Source organism: Rhinoraja longicauda, chromosome 17 (genome assembly GCF_053455715.1).
Source record: "Rhinoraja longicauda isolate Sanriku21f chromosome 17, sRhiLon1.1, whole genome shotgun sequence".
In the NCBI taxonomy this organism is placed as follows: domain Eukaryota; kingdom Metazoa; phylum Chordata; class Chondrichthyes; order Rajiformes; family Arhynchobatidae; genus Rhinoraja; species Rhinoraja longicauda.
This window is the reverse complement of record NC_135969.1, coordinates 25,168,476-25,186,412: the sequence shown is the minus strand read 5'-3', so window position 1 is coordinate 25,186,412 and position 17,937 is coordinate 25,168,476. Positions and strand designations below refer to the sequence as shown.

The 17,937-nt window shown below is 45.9% G+C and overlaps 1 protein-coding gene across 1 annotated transcript in view; it reads left to right on the top strand.

The window, feature by feature from the left end:
• The first annotated feature begins 374 nt into the window (after nucleotides 1–374).
• Nucleotides 375–17,937, top strand: part of srgap3 (SLIT-ROBO Rho GTPase activating protein 3) — a 208,672-nt gene continuing 191,109 nt past the window's right edge. The window contains exon 1 of the mRNA XM_078414390.1: nucleotides 375–1,098. Coding sequence (XP_078270516.1) covers nucleotides 1,032–1,098 — 67 coding nt within the window. The 5' untranslated portion in view covers nucleotides 375–1,031. The remainder of the gene's footprint in view (nucleotides 1,099–17,937) is intronic.

The following is a 17,937-nucleotide window of genomic DNA, read 5'->3' as shown; positions in this document are numbered from 1 at the left end:
GAAAAAGCTGGCGGGGGCAGTAGTTAGAGTGGCCCCGGGGTGGCAATGGATCATTTCATGTTAGTTCCATCGAAGTGCAATCTGATTGAGTAATGGTTGTGCAATGTGGCACTAACCCACACCCAGCCGCGGTTCAGTTCGGCCTGGGTTTGAGGGCGACAGCGATCAGATGTTCCCGCAGGTCCCGGGACAGTACGGACCTGACCCTGGCCGGCTTTGCCCGACCCCTGCCCGCAGTGCAGTGCTGGCGGCAGGGGTGGGAGTAAAGGAGTAGATGAGGGAGGGGTGTGGCAAGTGCGGGGTCGCCTTGCAGTCACATTGTTCCCCATGTAATTCACAGCGCGTCCTGTAGGATCCCGCTTATCCCGAGGACTGGACGTCTCGGGTGGGGAGGAGCTTCTGCCTGCGGTAACCAAACACTCGGGCTTCAGACATCTTTTCTCTCACTTCACTCAAATGCAGTTCGGTGCTCTGCAACGGATTAAGTTGCGGTCGGGAGACTCAGTGACCCAGGGGAGAGCGGAGCGGAGCGGGATGAGAGGCTGCGGGCAAGGCGGAGGGGCCGGCCAGAACCGAGGCAGTGAGGACCTGCTGCACTGAATCGCATCCCACCGGGATCCACAGTAGGGCAGATAGACACCGATAGATAGACAGACTATACAGACAGATAGATAGATGCGCGATGTTTCTGCTCAGCTTGGACTCGGAAGGTTTATTTTGCGAAAAGATCTCCCGAGCCTGTTAAATGATATGAATCCAGGCACAGAGGAGCATTGAAGTGTGTGTTTGCAGATTCCTATCCCACTAGACCAGGCGGGCAACGGAGGGGACGGCGAAGGAGGAGGTGTTTTTCCCCCCAATCAATATCAGAGCGTGTAACCGACACGGAGTGTGGCTTAGAGGTCTGTCACTCACACACACACACACACACACACACACACACACACACACACACGGACACAACGCTCCGGCTTCTCAACCTGCTGAAGCTGAACGCAAGAGGAGTTAGACTTGCTCACCAACTGACCAGAATGTCATCTCAAGGAAGATTCAAAAAGGACAAAGAGATCACCGCAGAATACGAGACCCAAGTCAAAGGTCAGTTGCAAAGTATTGCCTATCGTTAACGGGAAGGGGCGAGGTGGGTTGGTGTACGGGACGCCAAACCACCTGGTTCGTGGGCACACGAGTTGGGAGGAATATCGGCCCGCGCTTCTTTCTTCGTGCGGGGAGGAGGGTCCAGTTTCAGAACTGCATTGCAGTGTGTAGGGAGAGCTGGGGACTGCCAGAAGCGACGGCAGGCGAGCGGGAGGCTGCGCTGCACAACGCTCACTGTCACACACGCTGCCTGTCACGTCGGAGGCACTTTGATCGATGCTGCCCTTCCCAGTCCTCCAATCCCTTCCCTCTCTCTCTTGTTATCTTTCTGTTTAGCAAAGATGACGGCCAAAATTCTTCTACATTTGCGAGAAATTCACTCTTTTAATTGCTTTAGAAATATATTTGTGTGTGTGTACATATATATATATATATATATGTACATATATATATTTGTGTGTGTGTATATATATATATATATATATATGTGTGTGTGTGTATATATATAGGTTGAGAAGCCAGAGCGTTGTGTCCGTGTGTGTGTGTGCATAAATATAGATTATATATATGTATGTCTACGTGCATATGTGTGTATATATGTTACGTGTGTATATATACACACATATATACATAGACATACATATATATAATCTATATTTATATACACACACACATATATATACATATATTGAAAAATATATATATATATATATAAGGTAGACACAAAATGCTGGAGTAACTCAGCGGGTCAGAAGGAGAGAAGGAATGGGTGACGCTTCGGGTCGAGACCCTTCAACAGATATATACATGTGTGTGTGTGTGTATCAAATGATTGTTGGGCATTTGCATCCATTTAACCCGTGGCTGATGAGTTATGAGTTGGGCAGGAAGAGTTGTTGAGCTGGATTTCTCCCTCTCGCCCAGGTTTACCAACACCCTCTCGACCCCCGGCATTTCTAATGCTGCTCCCGCGGAGAGACTCCCAACTCCTGACACTGATCCCATTCCAAGGCCACTTCCCCTGTTCCCAGTGGAAGTCGCGGCTGTCAGGAGAGACCCTTCATTGTTCAGCTCCCACTGTCGCTCTCAGACCCCCTCCCCGCCTGAGCACAGCGAGGGTTGGGCTGAAGAATGTGCGCCCTCTCTCTCCTCGATAAAAATGCCGCTCCGAGTTGCGGCTGTGTTGCGAGTGTGTGGCCGGCGTTTCTCCCACTGCGCACACCCTCGTGCCTTACGTTCTCTTCCCACCCTTCCCTTCCCCTCTCTTTCTCCTCCCGTCTCCTTTTCCTCCCCTCTCCCCACCCCTCCCTCTCTCTCCACGCCCCTTCCTCCCTCTCCCCCCACCCCTCCCTCTTTGCACCTCTCCTTTCTTCTGCCCATCCCTCCTTAACTCTCTCCACCCGTCCTCCCCTCTCTCACCCTATCTTCCCTCGCTTGCACCATCCTACCCATCCCTACTTCTCTCTCCCTCCCCTACCCCCTTCCCTCCCAACCACCCTCCTACCTCCTCTCTCCCCCTGCCACCCCTCTCCCCTTCCTCCCCTACTTCTCTCCCTTCCCAAACCCCTTCAACTACACTCCCTACTCTCTTCCCTGCCCCTCCCTTCCATTCCCCCTTCCCTCTCCCTTCTTTCACCTTTCCCTCTCCCATGCCCCTCCCCTGACATGGCCTTGCTTTGAAACTTGCATTATTTTCATGTCTGTATGATCTGAACTAAAGGCTCCCCTTCGGTTTTCTGTTTTGGAGAGAGTGGAGGTGAGGCAGGAAGGGTGTTGTGAGGGTGTAGGTAGTGCGGTGTTGTAACTCCACCTTATGTAAGGATGGGAGTGGGATCTGGAGTGAAGCAGGCATGTCTGTCCAGTGCCGCTCCCCCTCTGTCAGGATTGTGATTTACAGAGGGAATTAGTGCTGGTGGTGCGGAGAGAATAAGCTTCCCTTTGTCGCTGACAGCTCCCTGCACCTGGGGCTTGTAATATTCGGGCCCCAAAGTCCCAGGATGCTGGTGGTGATGAATAACAGCCAGAGAAGAGGTGCTGAGACATAACGAGAAATATCAAGGCTCAGTGCTCAGAATAGAGATGGTACATTTGTTTTATGCAGTTGAAAGGTTGTGCTTTGTTTTACAACCTGCCGCCTACAATCTTGCTTTTGGCGGGTTCAGTTCTGCTCTATGCACAGCAGCTGAACGCAGTGACTTTCAGGGACTATTGGGGTGCTACAACTGGCCTATGCTTTGTAGGTGAGATGAATTGTACTGGAGAGGGGGAAGAGGGGCAAAGATTAAATTGTTCTTCCTCTTGATCTCTTTGCATGCCTTCACCTCACCTGTCCAGCACTAAGACCAGTTAATGCCACCCCAATACCCCTTGGGTCTCTGAGGAGCTCAACTAATTCAGAGATTCTTGCTTTACAAGAGCAGGGATGCATGGCTTCCAACTGTTGTTTGCAATCCAGGGATGCATGGTCACTTGGGTGGAGGCTCTACAGTCATGTGGCAAGCATGGCACTGACCACCATCAAGGTTCAGTGCAACGGAGGGAAGGAAGGGGAACTGAATTGTAGGCAAATGGATAAAACAAAAATGCAACTTGACAGATGTAGAATGTCATAGTCAGACAACAGAGAAACTGCTCTTTGATCCACCAGTCACTGCTACTATCAAACAGATTCTTCGGCCCGCCAGTCTCTGCTACCATCAAAGAGCCCCTTTGATCCACCAGTCTCTGCCTACTGTCAAACAGACCCTTCGGCCCAACAGTCTCTGCGACCATCAAACAGCACATTTGGCTCACCAGTCTCTGCCAACATTCAGAGACCCTTTGTCCCACCAGTCTCTTCCTACCATTCAACAAACCATTGGCCCACCAGTCTCCATCAATCATCAGGCACATATTTGCACTACTTGTGCACCACTCCCATTTAATCTCCGTAAATTCCAATCAACTTTCCCAGATTTTACCACTTACCTAAACATGAGGGACAATTTCAGCGATCAATTAACCAACCAACCTGTACGGCTGTGGGAGGTGGGAGGAAAACTAACATCCAGGGAAACCCACGTGGCCATAAGGAAAACATACAAACTCCACACAAGACAGCAGTGGAAGTCAGAATTCAATGTGAGTCGCTGGTGTTGTGAGGCAGTGGCTCCACCAGCTACATCATTAGTTCACCTGAGGTTAATATCCTTCTAAATGTGCTATCATGATTCAAAGTCCAAAAATGCCAGTTTGATTCGACACCAGCAATCTTGCCCTCTTTTAAGGACAAAATTGAAGAAACTAAGACTTGCATTTATTTTGTGTTGAGGATCTTCCAAAGCACTTTACCTCCAGCGGGTTACTTTCAAAATGCATCCACAGTCGCAATGTTTGAAATGCCTCATTTCATGCCAAGAATTAGAAAGGATGAATGACTGATACAGATAGAGTCCACCTACACATTAAACACAATTAAGGGGGCATTATAAATTGTGAGATTTATAACGCCCAAAAAGGGAATGGAAGTCCAGGGACCTAGGATAATTAACTGAAAGTTACTGGTACAAAAGATGATGGCATCTTTATGCAAAAATGCTTTGGTAGGTCATTTATAAACCCCAAATACTGTTTCTAGCATAGATTTCAACAGGGATTTCAATGATAATAATAATTGATAAATACACCTCTTGATGCTCCTGAACACATTATCAGTGATGTAACCTGGGGTCATTGGGTGTTTCGGGTCTTTCAACATCTGACACCCTCGCCCAGGCGACCCAGCCACAACTTGTGTTCAGGTGGCATTCGCTCCTCCCCGTGGACCTCCTTCCTGATCCAGAGCCATCTTGAGGCTTTCTCCGCTGCCTCTGTGGTGTTCTTGATGACTCTTCTCCTCTCCATTCCGGTGATGCCCAGTGTACTCAAGGCTTTGTAGAGCAATTTCCCTGCAAAACCTCTGCAACCAACCTCAATGGGCCTACACCTTGCCTTCCAGCCCTGCTTATGGCAGTCTATGACCAACTCTTCGTACTTGGTCTTCTTCCTCTCGTGGGCCTCCTCCAGACGGTCCTCCCACAGCACTGTCAGTTCCAACAAGACGATGTTTTTGGTCGCATCTGAGACCAGGAGGATGTCTGGCCTCAGGGTGGTCGTGGCGTTGTGTCCTGTCAACAGGTCACCAGCTGTTTCACCAGGTCTATAGAAAGCTGCCAGTCCTGCGCAGTCGCTAGGATCCCTGACGGATTCTTGGCTGCTGTGGTTCTTGGCAGCTGCACTCTAGCCTTCACAAAGGTGATCATCTGGGTGGAGGGGCAAGCTCGTCTGCAGCTGCTGAATCCCATGCTGATGGCTTCTGCAATGGGTTTCAGAACCTGGTCGTGGCGCCAGGTGTACCGGCGCTGCCCAAGAGCCTTTTGGCAGCAGGTCAGGATGTGTTCCAACGTCCCCTTGCCTGAGCATTGCGGACAATCCTGAGATTCCGCTTTGCCCCAGATGAAGAGGTTGGATGGGCTGGGCAGGACATCGAACACTGCCTGGATTAGGTGCTTGCTGCACTGTGGTTCAGCCTGCCAGAGGCTGAAGAAAATATCTAATGAATGACAAACCAACCAACATTGATTAATACATTAGATGTTAGTGTGTTATCTTGGCTATCAAAAGCCGTTGAACTGGTAGCTTTTAGTAGCCTGGTAAAAGGGTGAAGCTTGCCAGAACCAGGACATTGGAGCAGAACTACTAATTAGCACCATGCACTCAACAGCAACGTTAATAGACAATTAGTCTGGAGTTTTTTTATAATGCATTGAGCAGTACGTATTGCCCAGGGCACCAGCTTTAACTCCTGTTCTCCCACAATATAGCACCACGGAATTGGTTTGCATCCACATGAGAGGGTGGATTGGATCCAGTTTAATGTGTGTCTCCATATGCAACCCTCAAGGTGGTACATTGGAATTTAGACCCAAATCCTGCGCTCAGCATTCTGCACTGGGGTAACATGCAACCTCCCAAATGAGACTGGTGTCCTATCCACTGAACCACAGTTCAACCCACTAGAACGGTACAGGATTGATTTGTTTAATAACTGGATCAATTGCTTATAATAGCATTGTACAATATTAATCAACGGTATCCTGTCTCTATGGCACTATTTTCATCTTTGAGCCATTGATTAGTTTGCAATGGATGGTAAAGATTGGTGTTAATTAATGAATGAAGAGATACAAAAGGCTTGCGTGGCAACGGTTGGCTGTATTCCTGGTCTCCAGTACTGACACATCTGTTACTTTGTGTATGAAAGTATATCTAGGTAAGACAACTGTTGACACCAGTCAGAATCTATGAAGACAAAAAGCAAGTTAATGCTTCATGTAAGGGATCTTTATCAGACCATGGCAACATCAACAATGAATTGCATTTATATTGCAAGGAAAGAGTGCTAACTTGATTGAAGGGATCTGACCTGAAAACATTGCCTGTTTATCCTTTACAGAAAGGGAAATATTGAAATTGTTGAGTATTTCCAGATGGAGCATAATATTTTCATTATTTGTTATTACAATTTTTACCCTTCTTTGGGGACAGTTTTAAAATTTTACTGTCTGCTCTGAAAACTGTGGAGTGAAGGAAAGGTTTGTAGGATGAAGACATTGGTGAAAAGCATTCACAAAAAATGTGGCAACTCAGGGACTATTTATATTTGGATGACTGGAGAGAAAGGTTAATGCATGTGTACAAAGAAATCATTTTTACATGGAGCCTTCCATAATGTAAGGACAAAACAATGTTTTATTTCAAAAATGTACTTTATTCATCATCATATACAGTAACTGTAATTGATACGCCTTCCTCTTGTTCACTCTACCAGCATTCCAATACATTTGCTTTAGTGTATCAACACCACTCATGTTTCCTCTTTAAACAATGCCTCAGTGAAGCGTTCAAGAGGTTGTTCCACCTCAGTATCCAGTGGTCGCAGGACCCTAGTCTGAGGTTCCTCTGGATTATGACCACAGACCTCTGAGGCAAGAGAGATGCAGCCTAGCCAAGAGAGCACAATGATGAGAATCAGAAAGCATTCGATCCTGAAATGGGACCAAATCTTCGATACGTTTCAGGCAGTGTGTATGCTCGGCTTATGCCGTCGCAGTGTACCAAACAGCATTGCTGCTTACAGGATGGTCCCACAAAGATAAGGACACAAGCAAGGATATAACAAACAGGGGCAGGAGGTGGCCCTATGTTTCTGCTCCTCCATTCAACACGATCATGAGCAATCTTTAATCTCCACATCACTTACCTGCTCCGTCCATATCCCTTGTTTCTCTTAATGTCCAAACATGTATTGGTCTCTTGGAAACATGTACTCAGGATGAACCTTCCGGATGGGGAATTGCAAAGATTTGCTTTGTCTTTTTGGTACAGTCATTTGTTATCTCTCCTGAATGGATGATCCCTTATTTTGTGACTGTAACCCTTGGTTCTTAACTCCCAAATCAAAGGGGAACAACACTCTCCCATGTCCATGTCGTCCTACAAGAATTGAAATGATTTAATATGTTTGCATTGATGTTGCCAATAGCTGATGGGATTCAAAGCATCTCCTGCTTCTGTCTGAGTACAGCTCTGTTAAGTCAGTAAATTCATTTGCAATGGGCTGATTTTATTTCAGCAATGTGCAATAATTTTTCTTCCCCCATGAGTGAAGCACCATACTGAGCATTTCCACATTGCCTTATATCGAGTCAACCTGACACACCCTGCTCATTGGTCATCTTTTGCCAGCCCCAATTTGTTCTGGCCTTTTCACGCCTTCAGTTTTATTCACCCCCCCCCCCCCACCACTTCTACTTTCAGTCTGAAGAAGGGTTCCGACCCAAAATGTCACCTATTCCTTTTCTCCAGAGATGTTGCCTGACCCACTGAGTTACTCCAGCATTTTGCGCCAACACCCTGATGTAAGTGATCCCAAGCTGTTCTTGCGCAACATGGTGGGGGAACTTGGACCACTGTGTCCTAGAGTCCCTGTCATCAGCATTTCCAGGATAATGTGGTCTGACTCCCACCGCACAGACCTGGGAAATCATCAGACAATCGGTCCCAAACCATTGACACTATTTTTCCTTTCACCCAAATCATCCACTCCTCCAACCTTCAGTGGCTACACCCCCCAACCCAGGATCACCCACAATAGACTCAAGTAACTCAGCGGGTCAGGCAGGATCTCTGGAGAACTGCCAATCTGGGGAAGGGTCCCGACCCAAATCGTCACCCATCCTTTTTCTCCAGAGATGCTGCCTTACTCACTGAATTACTGAGCACTTTGTGTCTATCTTTGGTATAAACCAGCATCTGCAGTTCGTTGTTTCCATGATCACCCACACCAGCTCATATCCAACCTCCCACTCCCTCTTAGCCTCTGATCACTTACGCCTTCTCAGACTCAATCTCCAATCACAATCCAGCCCGCCTCCTCTCAAAAACCATTGACAGTCTATCTGGATCCCACTCTCTCAATCCACTTTGCCTCCCTGATTCCTCTACTTTCTCAGCCCTCAGTGAGAAGCGAGGTGGTGAGTCTCACGGAGGGTTCCCCGCACTACCCCACAGCCTGCCCACTGCTCTGGTTGGGCCTGTGGCTGACATCCCGACCACAGTGTTGGGAGCCGATACTGGGGGCACGGTCTAGAACATACAACTGTGCTTATCCCATTCTGATATGCCTGAGACCCGTAGCACCACTAAGAACAATTTCAATGCCGTGTGCCTGTAACCATGAGCCTTCCACACCTACACTCACTGGAGTGGTGCCAATCCTCGGAGCTCGTGGGAAAATGTTCAACTACGGCAACCGCACTCCAGAACCTCATTTGCAAACTGCAGCACCACTATGAACAGACGAGACTTTCTGCCTGCATTTGGAGGCTGACTTCCCAGCTATCATCAATGCTTTCATTGAAATACACAAGGGAACAGGCCTCCCAATCAATGTCTGTCAGACTAAGGTCCTTGACCAAACTGCCTCTTCACACAGCCATCCCACATTCAAGTCTCAAGCATGAGTCACTTCTCATATTTCGGGAGCCTCCATTTGGTGATGAAATTCCCGTCACCTTCATTGAGCCAGCACAGTCCTTGGTCACATTTAGAGATCAACAACTCAGATCCAACATGAAAGGTGCGGTGTTCTGGGCAGCACTGAGCCCTGCCCAATAATCTGCTGCTGAATCCATGGCTATCTTTAGCAAGCACCACAGGCGCTGGAAATATATTATCAATGTACTCGCCACTAAAACCTCTGGTTCTGGAAAGGTAAATAAACCAGGATCAGTGCCTCTCCCAGGTCAACAGCATGCATATGGAGCCCATAAGTACATTCATAACTGTCAGTCCCATTGAGTGGATTGTTTTGTTCAGGCATCGAACCCAAAATAGACATATGAGCATAAAAATCAGGAAAGGGATGACCCTTTGACCTTGCTCTGCATCTCATTAAGTAGAAATAAGGAACTGCAGAAGCTGATTTACAAAAAAAACCCACAAAGTGCTGGAGTAACACAGCGGGTCAGGCAGCATCTCTGGAGAATATGGATAGGTCCCGTTTCATGACAGGACCCATCTTCAGACTCTCAGAATGAAGAAGGGTCTCATTATGATAATGATCGATCTCCTATCTCCATGGCATTTACCAACATGGTTATCATATTCCTTGATTCTTTAATATACGGAAATATATCAATTCTATTCTAAATGAACACAATGACTGAGCCTCCACAGGTTTCTGAGATACAGTACTCCAAGGTTTACCACCGTCTGAGTGGAGAAATATCTCCTCATCAAGTCAAGTCCAGTTGAGTTTATTGCCAAGAATGTGTAGGAAGGAACTGCAGATGCTGGTTTACGCCGAAGATATCCACAACATACTGGAGTAACTCAGCGGGTCAGGCAGCATCTCTGGAGAAAAAGAATAGGTGATATTTCAGGTCAGAACCCGTCTTCAGACTGAAACGGTACAAGATACGCAGGTCGGCAGGAGTCGGCCCGGTATACCATCCAGAAATTGGTTCTGACCCGAAATGTCACCTATTCTTTTTCTCTAGAGATGCTGCCTGACCTGCTGAGTTACTCCAACGTTTCATGTCTATTTTGAGTTTATTGTCATATGCACAATTACAGTAAGGTAAAAGTACAATGAAAATCTTGCTTACAGCAGCATCAGAGGCACATAGTCTCAGACAAAACCCAACGGTATACATAATTTATACATGAATTCTAAAAGACAATGAAAAGAAAAAAGACTGAAAGCAACAAGACATTCATGCAATAGACAATTAGAAATGAGTGGTCCAATGGAATAATGGAAGAGGTCCATAATGTTCCAATGCTGAGGTAGCATTATGGTTGTGCAGGTTGGATCAAGAACCTGATAGTTGTGGGAAAGTAGCTGGTCCTTAACCTGCTGGTGTGAGACTTCAGGCTTCTGTACCCCTGCCTGATGGTAGCAGTGAGAAAAGGGCATCGCCTATTTGGTGATGTAAGCAAGATCGCCTATCTGCCCTTTGATGGCAGATGCTGACTTCTTGAGGCATCGCCTCCTGTAGTTGCTTTCAATACTGGGAAGGGCTGAGCCCGTGATGGACTGGACTGAGTCCACCATTCTCTGTAGCCTCTTATGTTGCAGAGCATTTGGAATATGACACCTGTTCATGAAGCAGCCAGTCGGGATACTTTGCAACCATAGAATTTGTCCTAGTATTTGGTGACAAGCTTTAAACTTCTCAGATAATATCGGTGCTGGCATACTGCCTTTGTGATTACATCTATGTATATCACAGTCCTAAATGGCCATCCCTTGACTTTGAAGCTGTGAACTGGGGTTCTAGCCTTTTCAGTTGTAGAGTGATACAGCGTGGAAACAGGCCCTTCGACCCAACTCGCCCACACCGGCCAACAATGTCCCAGCTACACTAGTCCCACTTGCCTGTGCTTGGTCCATATCCCTCCAAACCTGTCCTATCCATGTACCTGTCTAATGCTTTCTTAAACGATGGGATAGTCCTAGCCTCAACTACCTCCTCTGGCAGCATGTTTCATACACCCACCACCCTTTGTGTGAAAAGGTTACCCCTCGGATTCCAATTAAATCTTTTCCCCTTCACCTTGAACCTATGTCCTCTGGTCCTCGATTCCCCTACTCTGGGCAAAAGACTCTGTGCATCTACCCGATGTATTCCTTTCATGATTTTGTTTACCTCTGTAAGATCTCCCCTCATCCTTCTGCGCTGAATGGAATAGAGACCCAGCCTACTCAACCTCTGCCTATAACTCACACCCTCTATCACTGGCAACATCCTTGTAAATCTTTTCTGAACCCTTTCAAGATTGACATTATTTTTCCTATAACATGGTGCCCAGAACTGAACACAATATTCTAAATGTAGTCTCATCAACGTCTTATACAACTACAACATGACCTCCCAACTTATATGCTCAATACTGTTGAAGGCCAAAGTGCCAAAAGCCTTTTTGACCACCTTATCTACCTGTGACTTCAAGGAACCATGCACCTGTCCTTTAAGAATATTGTACATTTCAATGAAATCACTCATTGTTCCAAAATCTATTTGGAACTCACAGTTCTAGTGTACTCAATTTCTCCTGACATGCAAACCTGTCATCTCTGGAACAAGTTGATTAAATCTTTGTTGCACTCTCAATAACAGGTATATCCTTTGTGTTAAGAGATCACAACTGTGCACAGTACTCCATGTGTGGTCTTACCAACCCCATAAACCTGTTTAGGAACGGCAATTTTCCTACGACCACTATCACAACCCTAATTGTACTTTGTAACTTTGTCGGCACCCTACATGTGGCGACTCTTTGCATACTTTGTGTATGGTTTGCAAAACAAAGAATTTCACTGCGACGTGTCACATGTGATAATAAAGTATCAACCAATCAATTAATCAGTCAACCCAGCAACGCAATTGTATTTGCACTATGGTCTTGATTTTGTTTTTGCAGAGTTTCTTCCTTTTACTGTCTTGCAGAATTCATATATAGCAAGATTTTCATTGTATCTGTGCCTCATCGTACTTGTGCACATGATGATAAATTTGACTTTGCTTGACTTAACCCAAAATTCCAGAGTGGAAATAAGACATCCTTGATCCCAGGTGACTGCCTAAGAAGACGCCTTCACCTCACTAGAAGAGCCATGGTCTAAACAACAGCACAAGAAGTCTGTTTCTTATTGAACGGATATGACAGGTTATTTCGCACAAAGCCTTGTGTCAAGTGGGGGGATTGACAATGAATACCAAATTAGGCTCAAATTCTCAGAATTCATGTGCAGGACTATTGTTCTTCTGACCTTGCTTCTTGCAGACCCTGGAAAATTTACCACTGAGGTCTCATTGGTTCTTGGTGACGAGCGGGACTGTAAAAGAGACTAAAAATAACTCAGTGCAAGTTCAATAAAGGCTGAGTAAAATTTTGACAATAGATTTTCAGTCCCATTGGGCTCCAGTTCTGTGAATTCAGAAACATCTGGAAAAGGGATTTCCTGTATTTGTTTTGATGCTGGAACCGATAAAAAGGTTTGCAAGTAGGACTGAATTGCACAACACTTTTTAAAGGAATGGTGAGAGTCAGATAATTTCCTCTCCGTAGCCCGCTCTGGAAACCACCATCAAAGGCTGTTCATGCTTTGAAATATTATTATGAATCTAGTGGGCATGTCAATATCCTGCATTAAAATCTACAATAGGGAAGCAGCTGACTAGCAGCTCAGTACTACCAGGCACCCACTTCACCTGATCATATATTATTTTATAATTAACAAAGAACTGCAGACGCTGAAAATCTGAAATAAAAACAGGAAGCGGGGGAAACACTCAGCAGGTCACACAGCACCTGTGGAGAGTCATGGAGTGATACATTGTGGAAACAGGCCCTTCGGCCTAACGCCCACATTGGCCAACATGTCCAAGCTACACTAGTCCCATCTGCCCAGAGAATGAAACAGTTATAGTTTCAGGTACAAGGTATATGCAAGGAATCGCATGGATATGCAGGGAACGGAGGGATATACAGTAGTTCACATGCAGACTTAGATTTGTTTAACTTGGTGGATGAGAAAAAAGTCATGCTCAGCACAGACATTGTGGGCCAATGGGCCTGTTCCTCTGCTCTGCTGTTCTATGTTGTGTTCTATTTAGCCTAAAATTAACGTTTCCACCACCAGACAACTATTGCTCTTCTCCCGATCCTTTTCAGTAGATCATCCCTTTGCAACTCCCTGGTCTGATCCTTTGATCTCAGGAACCACTCCCCATCTAACAGCATCAAGATAAAAACAGGAAATGCTAAACACATTCAGCTGGTCTCAGGCAGCACCTGTAGAAAGAGAATCGGAGTTAATGCTCCTGCTCAGAGACCCTCAGGTGAAACATATATTCTTTTCTACTTCTTGTGCTAATACAACTATAAATGGGGCATGTTGGTCAGCATGGGCAAGTTTGGCCCAAGGGCATGTTTCCACGCTGTATGACTATAACTTTCCCTTATTCATCGCTGCTCTTCACCAGAATTGTGGTGGTCGAAACACAGAACCGTAGATGCTGGTTATTACAAAAAAGACAATGCAGTTCATGATCTAAAATAATACTGGTGTCTCAAAGTCTTCATAATCATTCAATATAATTCACTCTTGGTTGTTTCTCATTTTATTCAATGCCGTTATATTCCCGAATGCAAACATACCTTTACACAGCTCTGTGTGTACAGATTTGACATTTTCAGCAAGAGATAGTGGAAGTTTTAGAGGAGATTTTGCTGGATAATTAATCTGTGCTGCAGCTGGCTTGGGAGTGTTTGATGGTGTATTACAGTGGGAACTTTATTGTCTATCGAGCCCTCAAAGCGCTATATCTGTGCTGAGAACATTTGCCGTCGGGTGTCTGCAATGATAACACTCCGTACTTGGACGTACACAAGTTTAGAAAAATAGACTTGTCTCGGAGAAATGAAGTACTTCGCTTGACATTTCCCACGATTTTTACAAAAAATGTACTTTATTCCTAAAGTGGAAAGACATATACACCAGTCCATTCATATGTTACCAGTTGCAGTAGAAGACAGATCGTTCTGTGTACTTACAAGATTTCCATTCCATCATTGTTCTTTCTCATACACTCAATGACACGGTCCATAAGATTTAGTTTAGTTTAGTTTAGAGATACAGTGCTGAAACAGGGCCTTTGGCCCATTGATTCCTCACCGACCAGCGATCCCCGCACAGTAACACTACCCCACACACACCAGGGACAATTATTTTACATATCTACCAAGCCAATTAACCTGCAAACCTGTACATCTTTGGAGTGTGGGAGGAAATCAAAGATCTCGGAGAAAACCCAAGCAGGTCACAGGGAGAATGTACAAACTCCATAGAGACAGTAGTCAGGATTGAACCCACGTCTCTGCCGCTGTAAGGCAGTAGATCTACCGCTACGCCACCGTGCCACCCACTTCTCAGGCTTCAGCTTCTCGGAGAGGCTGCACCAAGCCTCAGTGCATCCCTCTGCACGTGGTCCTGGACCTGCAAGAGGCTACAACATTTGATTACAGATTACCTTGCACTGGAAGACCTGCAAATTTTGGGCAGCTCAAACCTCAAGTTAGTGATCCTTCAACAGCAGTTGATTGTTGTATCAGACTGTGTCCCCAGGAACCTGCAGGGCCCTGCGTTACCTTGCCAGATCTTCCAAACTGCAGCCATGTTGTACTGATGGTGGAGGGAGTTAATGTAGATGCAGGCACAAATACAATGTTTAAAGACATTTGGACAGGTAACTGGATAGGAAAGGTTTAGCGGGACATGGGTCAAACACAGGCAAATGGAACTAGCTCAGGAAAGCACATTGGTCAGCATGGATGAGTTGGACCAAAGGGCATGATTCTGTATTGAAAAACTCTATGTTTTAGCGTATGGATGGTGAGCTGAACAAACAGGCTCCTTTACCTGAGTGGAGGGGGACTTTTTGAATATCATGGTGCTTCACTCTTCTGGGTGATTTAATAGGAAATGGCACACTACATGTCATTTTAGAAAAGCTTTTTGTCAATTATTTTGTTACATCAGGAGGTGGAGGAGAGAAGGAAGGCAAAAGGAAGAGAAAGATCTGTAATGGAGAAGAAGGAAAGTTAACTAACAAAAGCGATCGTAAAAGAAAGAAAAATGAGGTGGCAAAGGTGCAGTTAATGAAAATAAAACATTGATCAAGGAAGATGTAAATGTCAGGAAGACCATCAACACCATTCCTGAAAATACACTAATAGTGTCTCCTTACATCTCCTACCTTACACCATCATCCTTTGGCTGTTTTACCCAGGCTTTCATTCATCTTATCACAGATTGTCCTTTTCATTCAAAAATAGACACAATGAACAGTAGACAATAGACAATAGACAATAGGTGCAGGAGTAGGCCATTCAGCCCTTCGAGCCAGCACCGCCATTCAATGCGATCATGGCTGATCACTCTCAATCAGTACCCCGTTCCTGCCTTCTCCCCATACCCCCTCACTCCGCTATCCTTAAGAGCTCTATCCAGCTCTCTCTTGAAAGCATCCAACGAACTGGCCTCCACTGCCTTCTGAGGCAGAGAATTCCACACCTTCACCACTCTCTGACTGAAAAAGTTCTTCCTCATCTCCGTTCTAAATGGCCTACCCCTTATTCTTAAACTGTGGCCCTTGTTCTGGACTCCCCCAACATTGGGAACATGTTTCCTGCCTCTAATGTGTCCAATCCCCTAATTATCTTGTATGTTTCAATAAGATCCCCCCTCATCCTTCTAAATTCCAGTGTATACAAGCCTAATTGCTCCAGCCTTTCAACATACGACAGTCCCGCCATTCCGGGAATTAACCTAGTGAACCTACGCTGCACGCCCTCAATAGCTAGTTTACAAAAAAGGACATAAAGTGCTGGAGTAACTCAGCGGGTCAGGCAGCATTTCTGGAGAATATGGATCAATGATGTTTCGGGACAGAACCCTTCTTGGGTCTGAAGAAGGGTCCCAACTCGAAACGTCACCTATCTATGTTTTCCAGAGATGTGTCTGACTTGCTGAGTTACTCCAACACTTTGTATCCTTTTTTATAAACCAGACAGTAAAAACAATGGTTTCTACATTCTACTTGTTCCACATCTTCGTTGGTGAAAGATCATAACCAAAAACGTTGTTTCTCATTCTGCAGAATCTTCCCAGCATCTTAAAATTTTCCTTTGGATGTGTCCAGCTTGTTCTGTTTCTGGGCCTCTCTCACTGCTCTGTGAATCTGTGATTCATTTCTTTGTTCTATATCACTCTATATCGCCGTCTATATCTCTCGTTTCCCTTCTCTGCCTCAGAAGCATTCCTTCTCTCCAGAGGTGCTGGCTGTCCTGCTGAGTTACTCCAATATTTTGTGTCTTATCTTCAGTGTAAACTAGCATCTGCAGTTTCTTCCTACACCTTGGTCATTCTTGTTCTTTAACTATTCATGTGTTCCGAAAGCCTTCCGCCTTCCTCCTTCCTGCATCAATGGTAACTGCGACGGTTCATGTTATTTTGGACATTTTAGGTACAAGCTTCACATTAGGCTGAGGTTTATGAAGTTCCTCTAATATATACGTAAAACCAGTTCTGCCTTCACTCCCCCTCCCCCCCAGACAGAACAAGGATGGAGTTCTCCTGGTCCTCACCTGTCACCCCACCAACTTCTGCATCCATCGCATCATTCCCCGGCATTTCAACCACCTTCAACGTGATCCCATCACGTCACATTTTCCTGTCTCTTCCCACCTAAACCACCCCCCACCCCAGGTATTTCCTCCTGCAACCACAGGAGATGTAACACCTGTCCCTCTCACATTTCCATCCAAGGATCCCAGTCGTCCTTCCAAGTGAGACAGAGGTTCACATGCACCTCTTTAAACTTCATTTGCAGCATTCGGTGCTCTCGATGTGACATTCTTTACATCGGCGAGACCAAGTGTAGACCAGCTGACCGTTTAGCCGAACACTTGCTCAAGTGGCCTGCTGGATCTCCCGGTTGCTAACCATTTTACTTCCCCTTCCCATTCCCCAGCCGACATTTCTGGCCTGAGCCTCCTCCATTACCAGGAGGCCACACGCAAACTTGAGCAACAGCATCTCTTATTCCACTTGGGTATCTTACAACCCAAAAATATGAACATTGAATTCTGCAACTTCAAGTAATATCTCCCCTTCCCCATCTTTCTTTCCTCAGCCCCCCACCCCCCCCCCCCCCACTGCGCTCCCATTTCTCCCACCCTCCCAGTCGCACATCCCGCACTCTGGTTTTACATTTAACTCCTCTCTTCATCTGGCACCCTTTTGTCCCCTTTTCATCTCTAGTCTTTGTTACTTGCTCGAAACATTTGCCAATCAATTCCCCTCACTTGTATCCGCCTGTCACTTGTCTGACTTTGTCCTCCCCTGACCTCTTTTCCAGCTTTTGCTTTTATCAGCATCTCCAATCTCATGTGGCTCCATACAAAGAACACACTTAACAATACTACCAGGTTTCCGGCAATGCATGGCATCGGTATATGTTTCTCCCATACTTCCCTAAGATATTGGAAGCACAAGAAATTGTAGATGCAGGAATCTTCACCAAACACAAAGTGCTGGAGGAACTCTACGGTTTAGGCAACATCTGGGGAGGGAATGGAGAGGCAGCATAAGATCATGTGATAGGAGCAGAATTAGGCCATTCGGTCCATCAAGTCTTCTCTGCCATTCAATCATGGCTAATCTATCTCTCCCTCCTAACCCCATTCTCC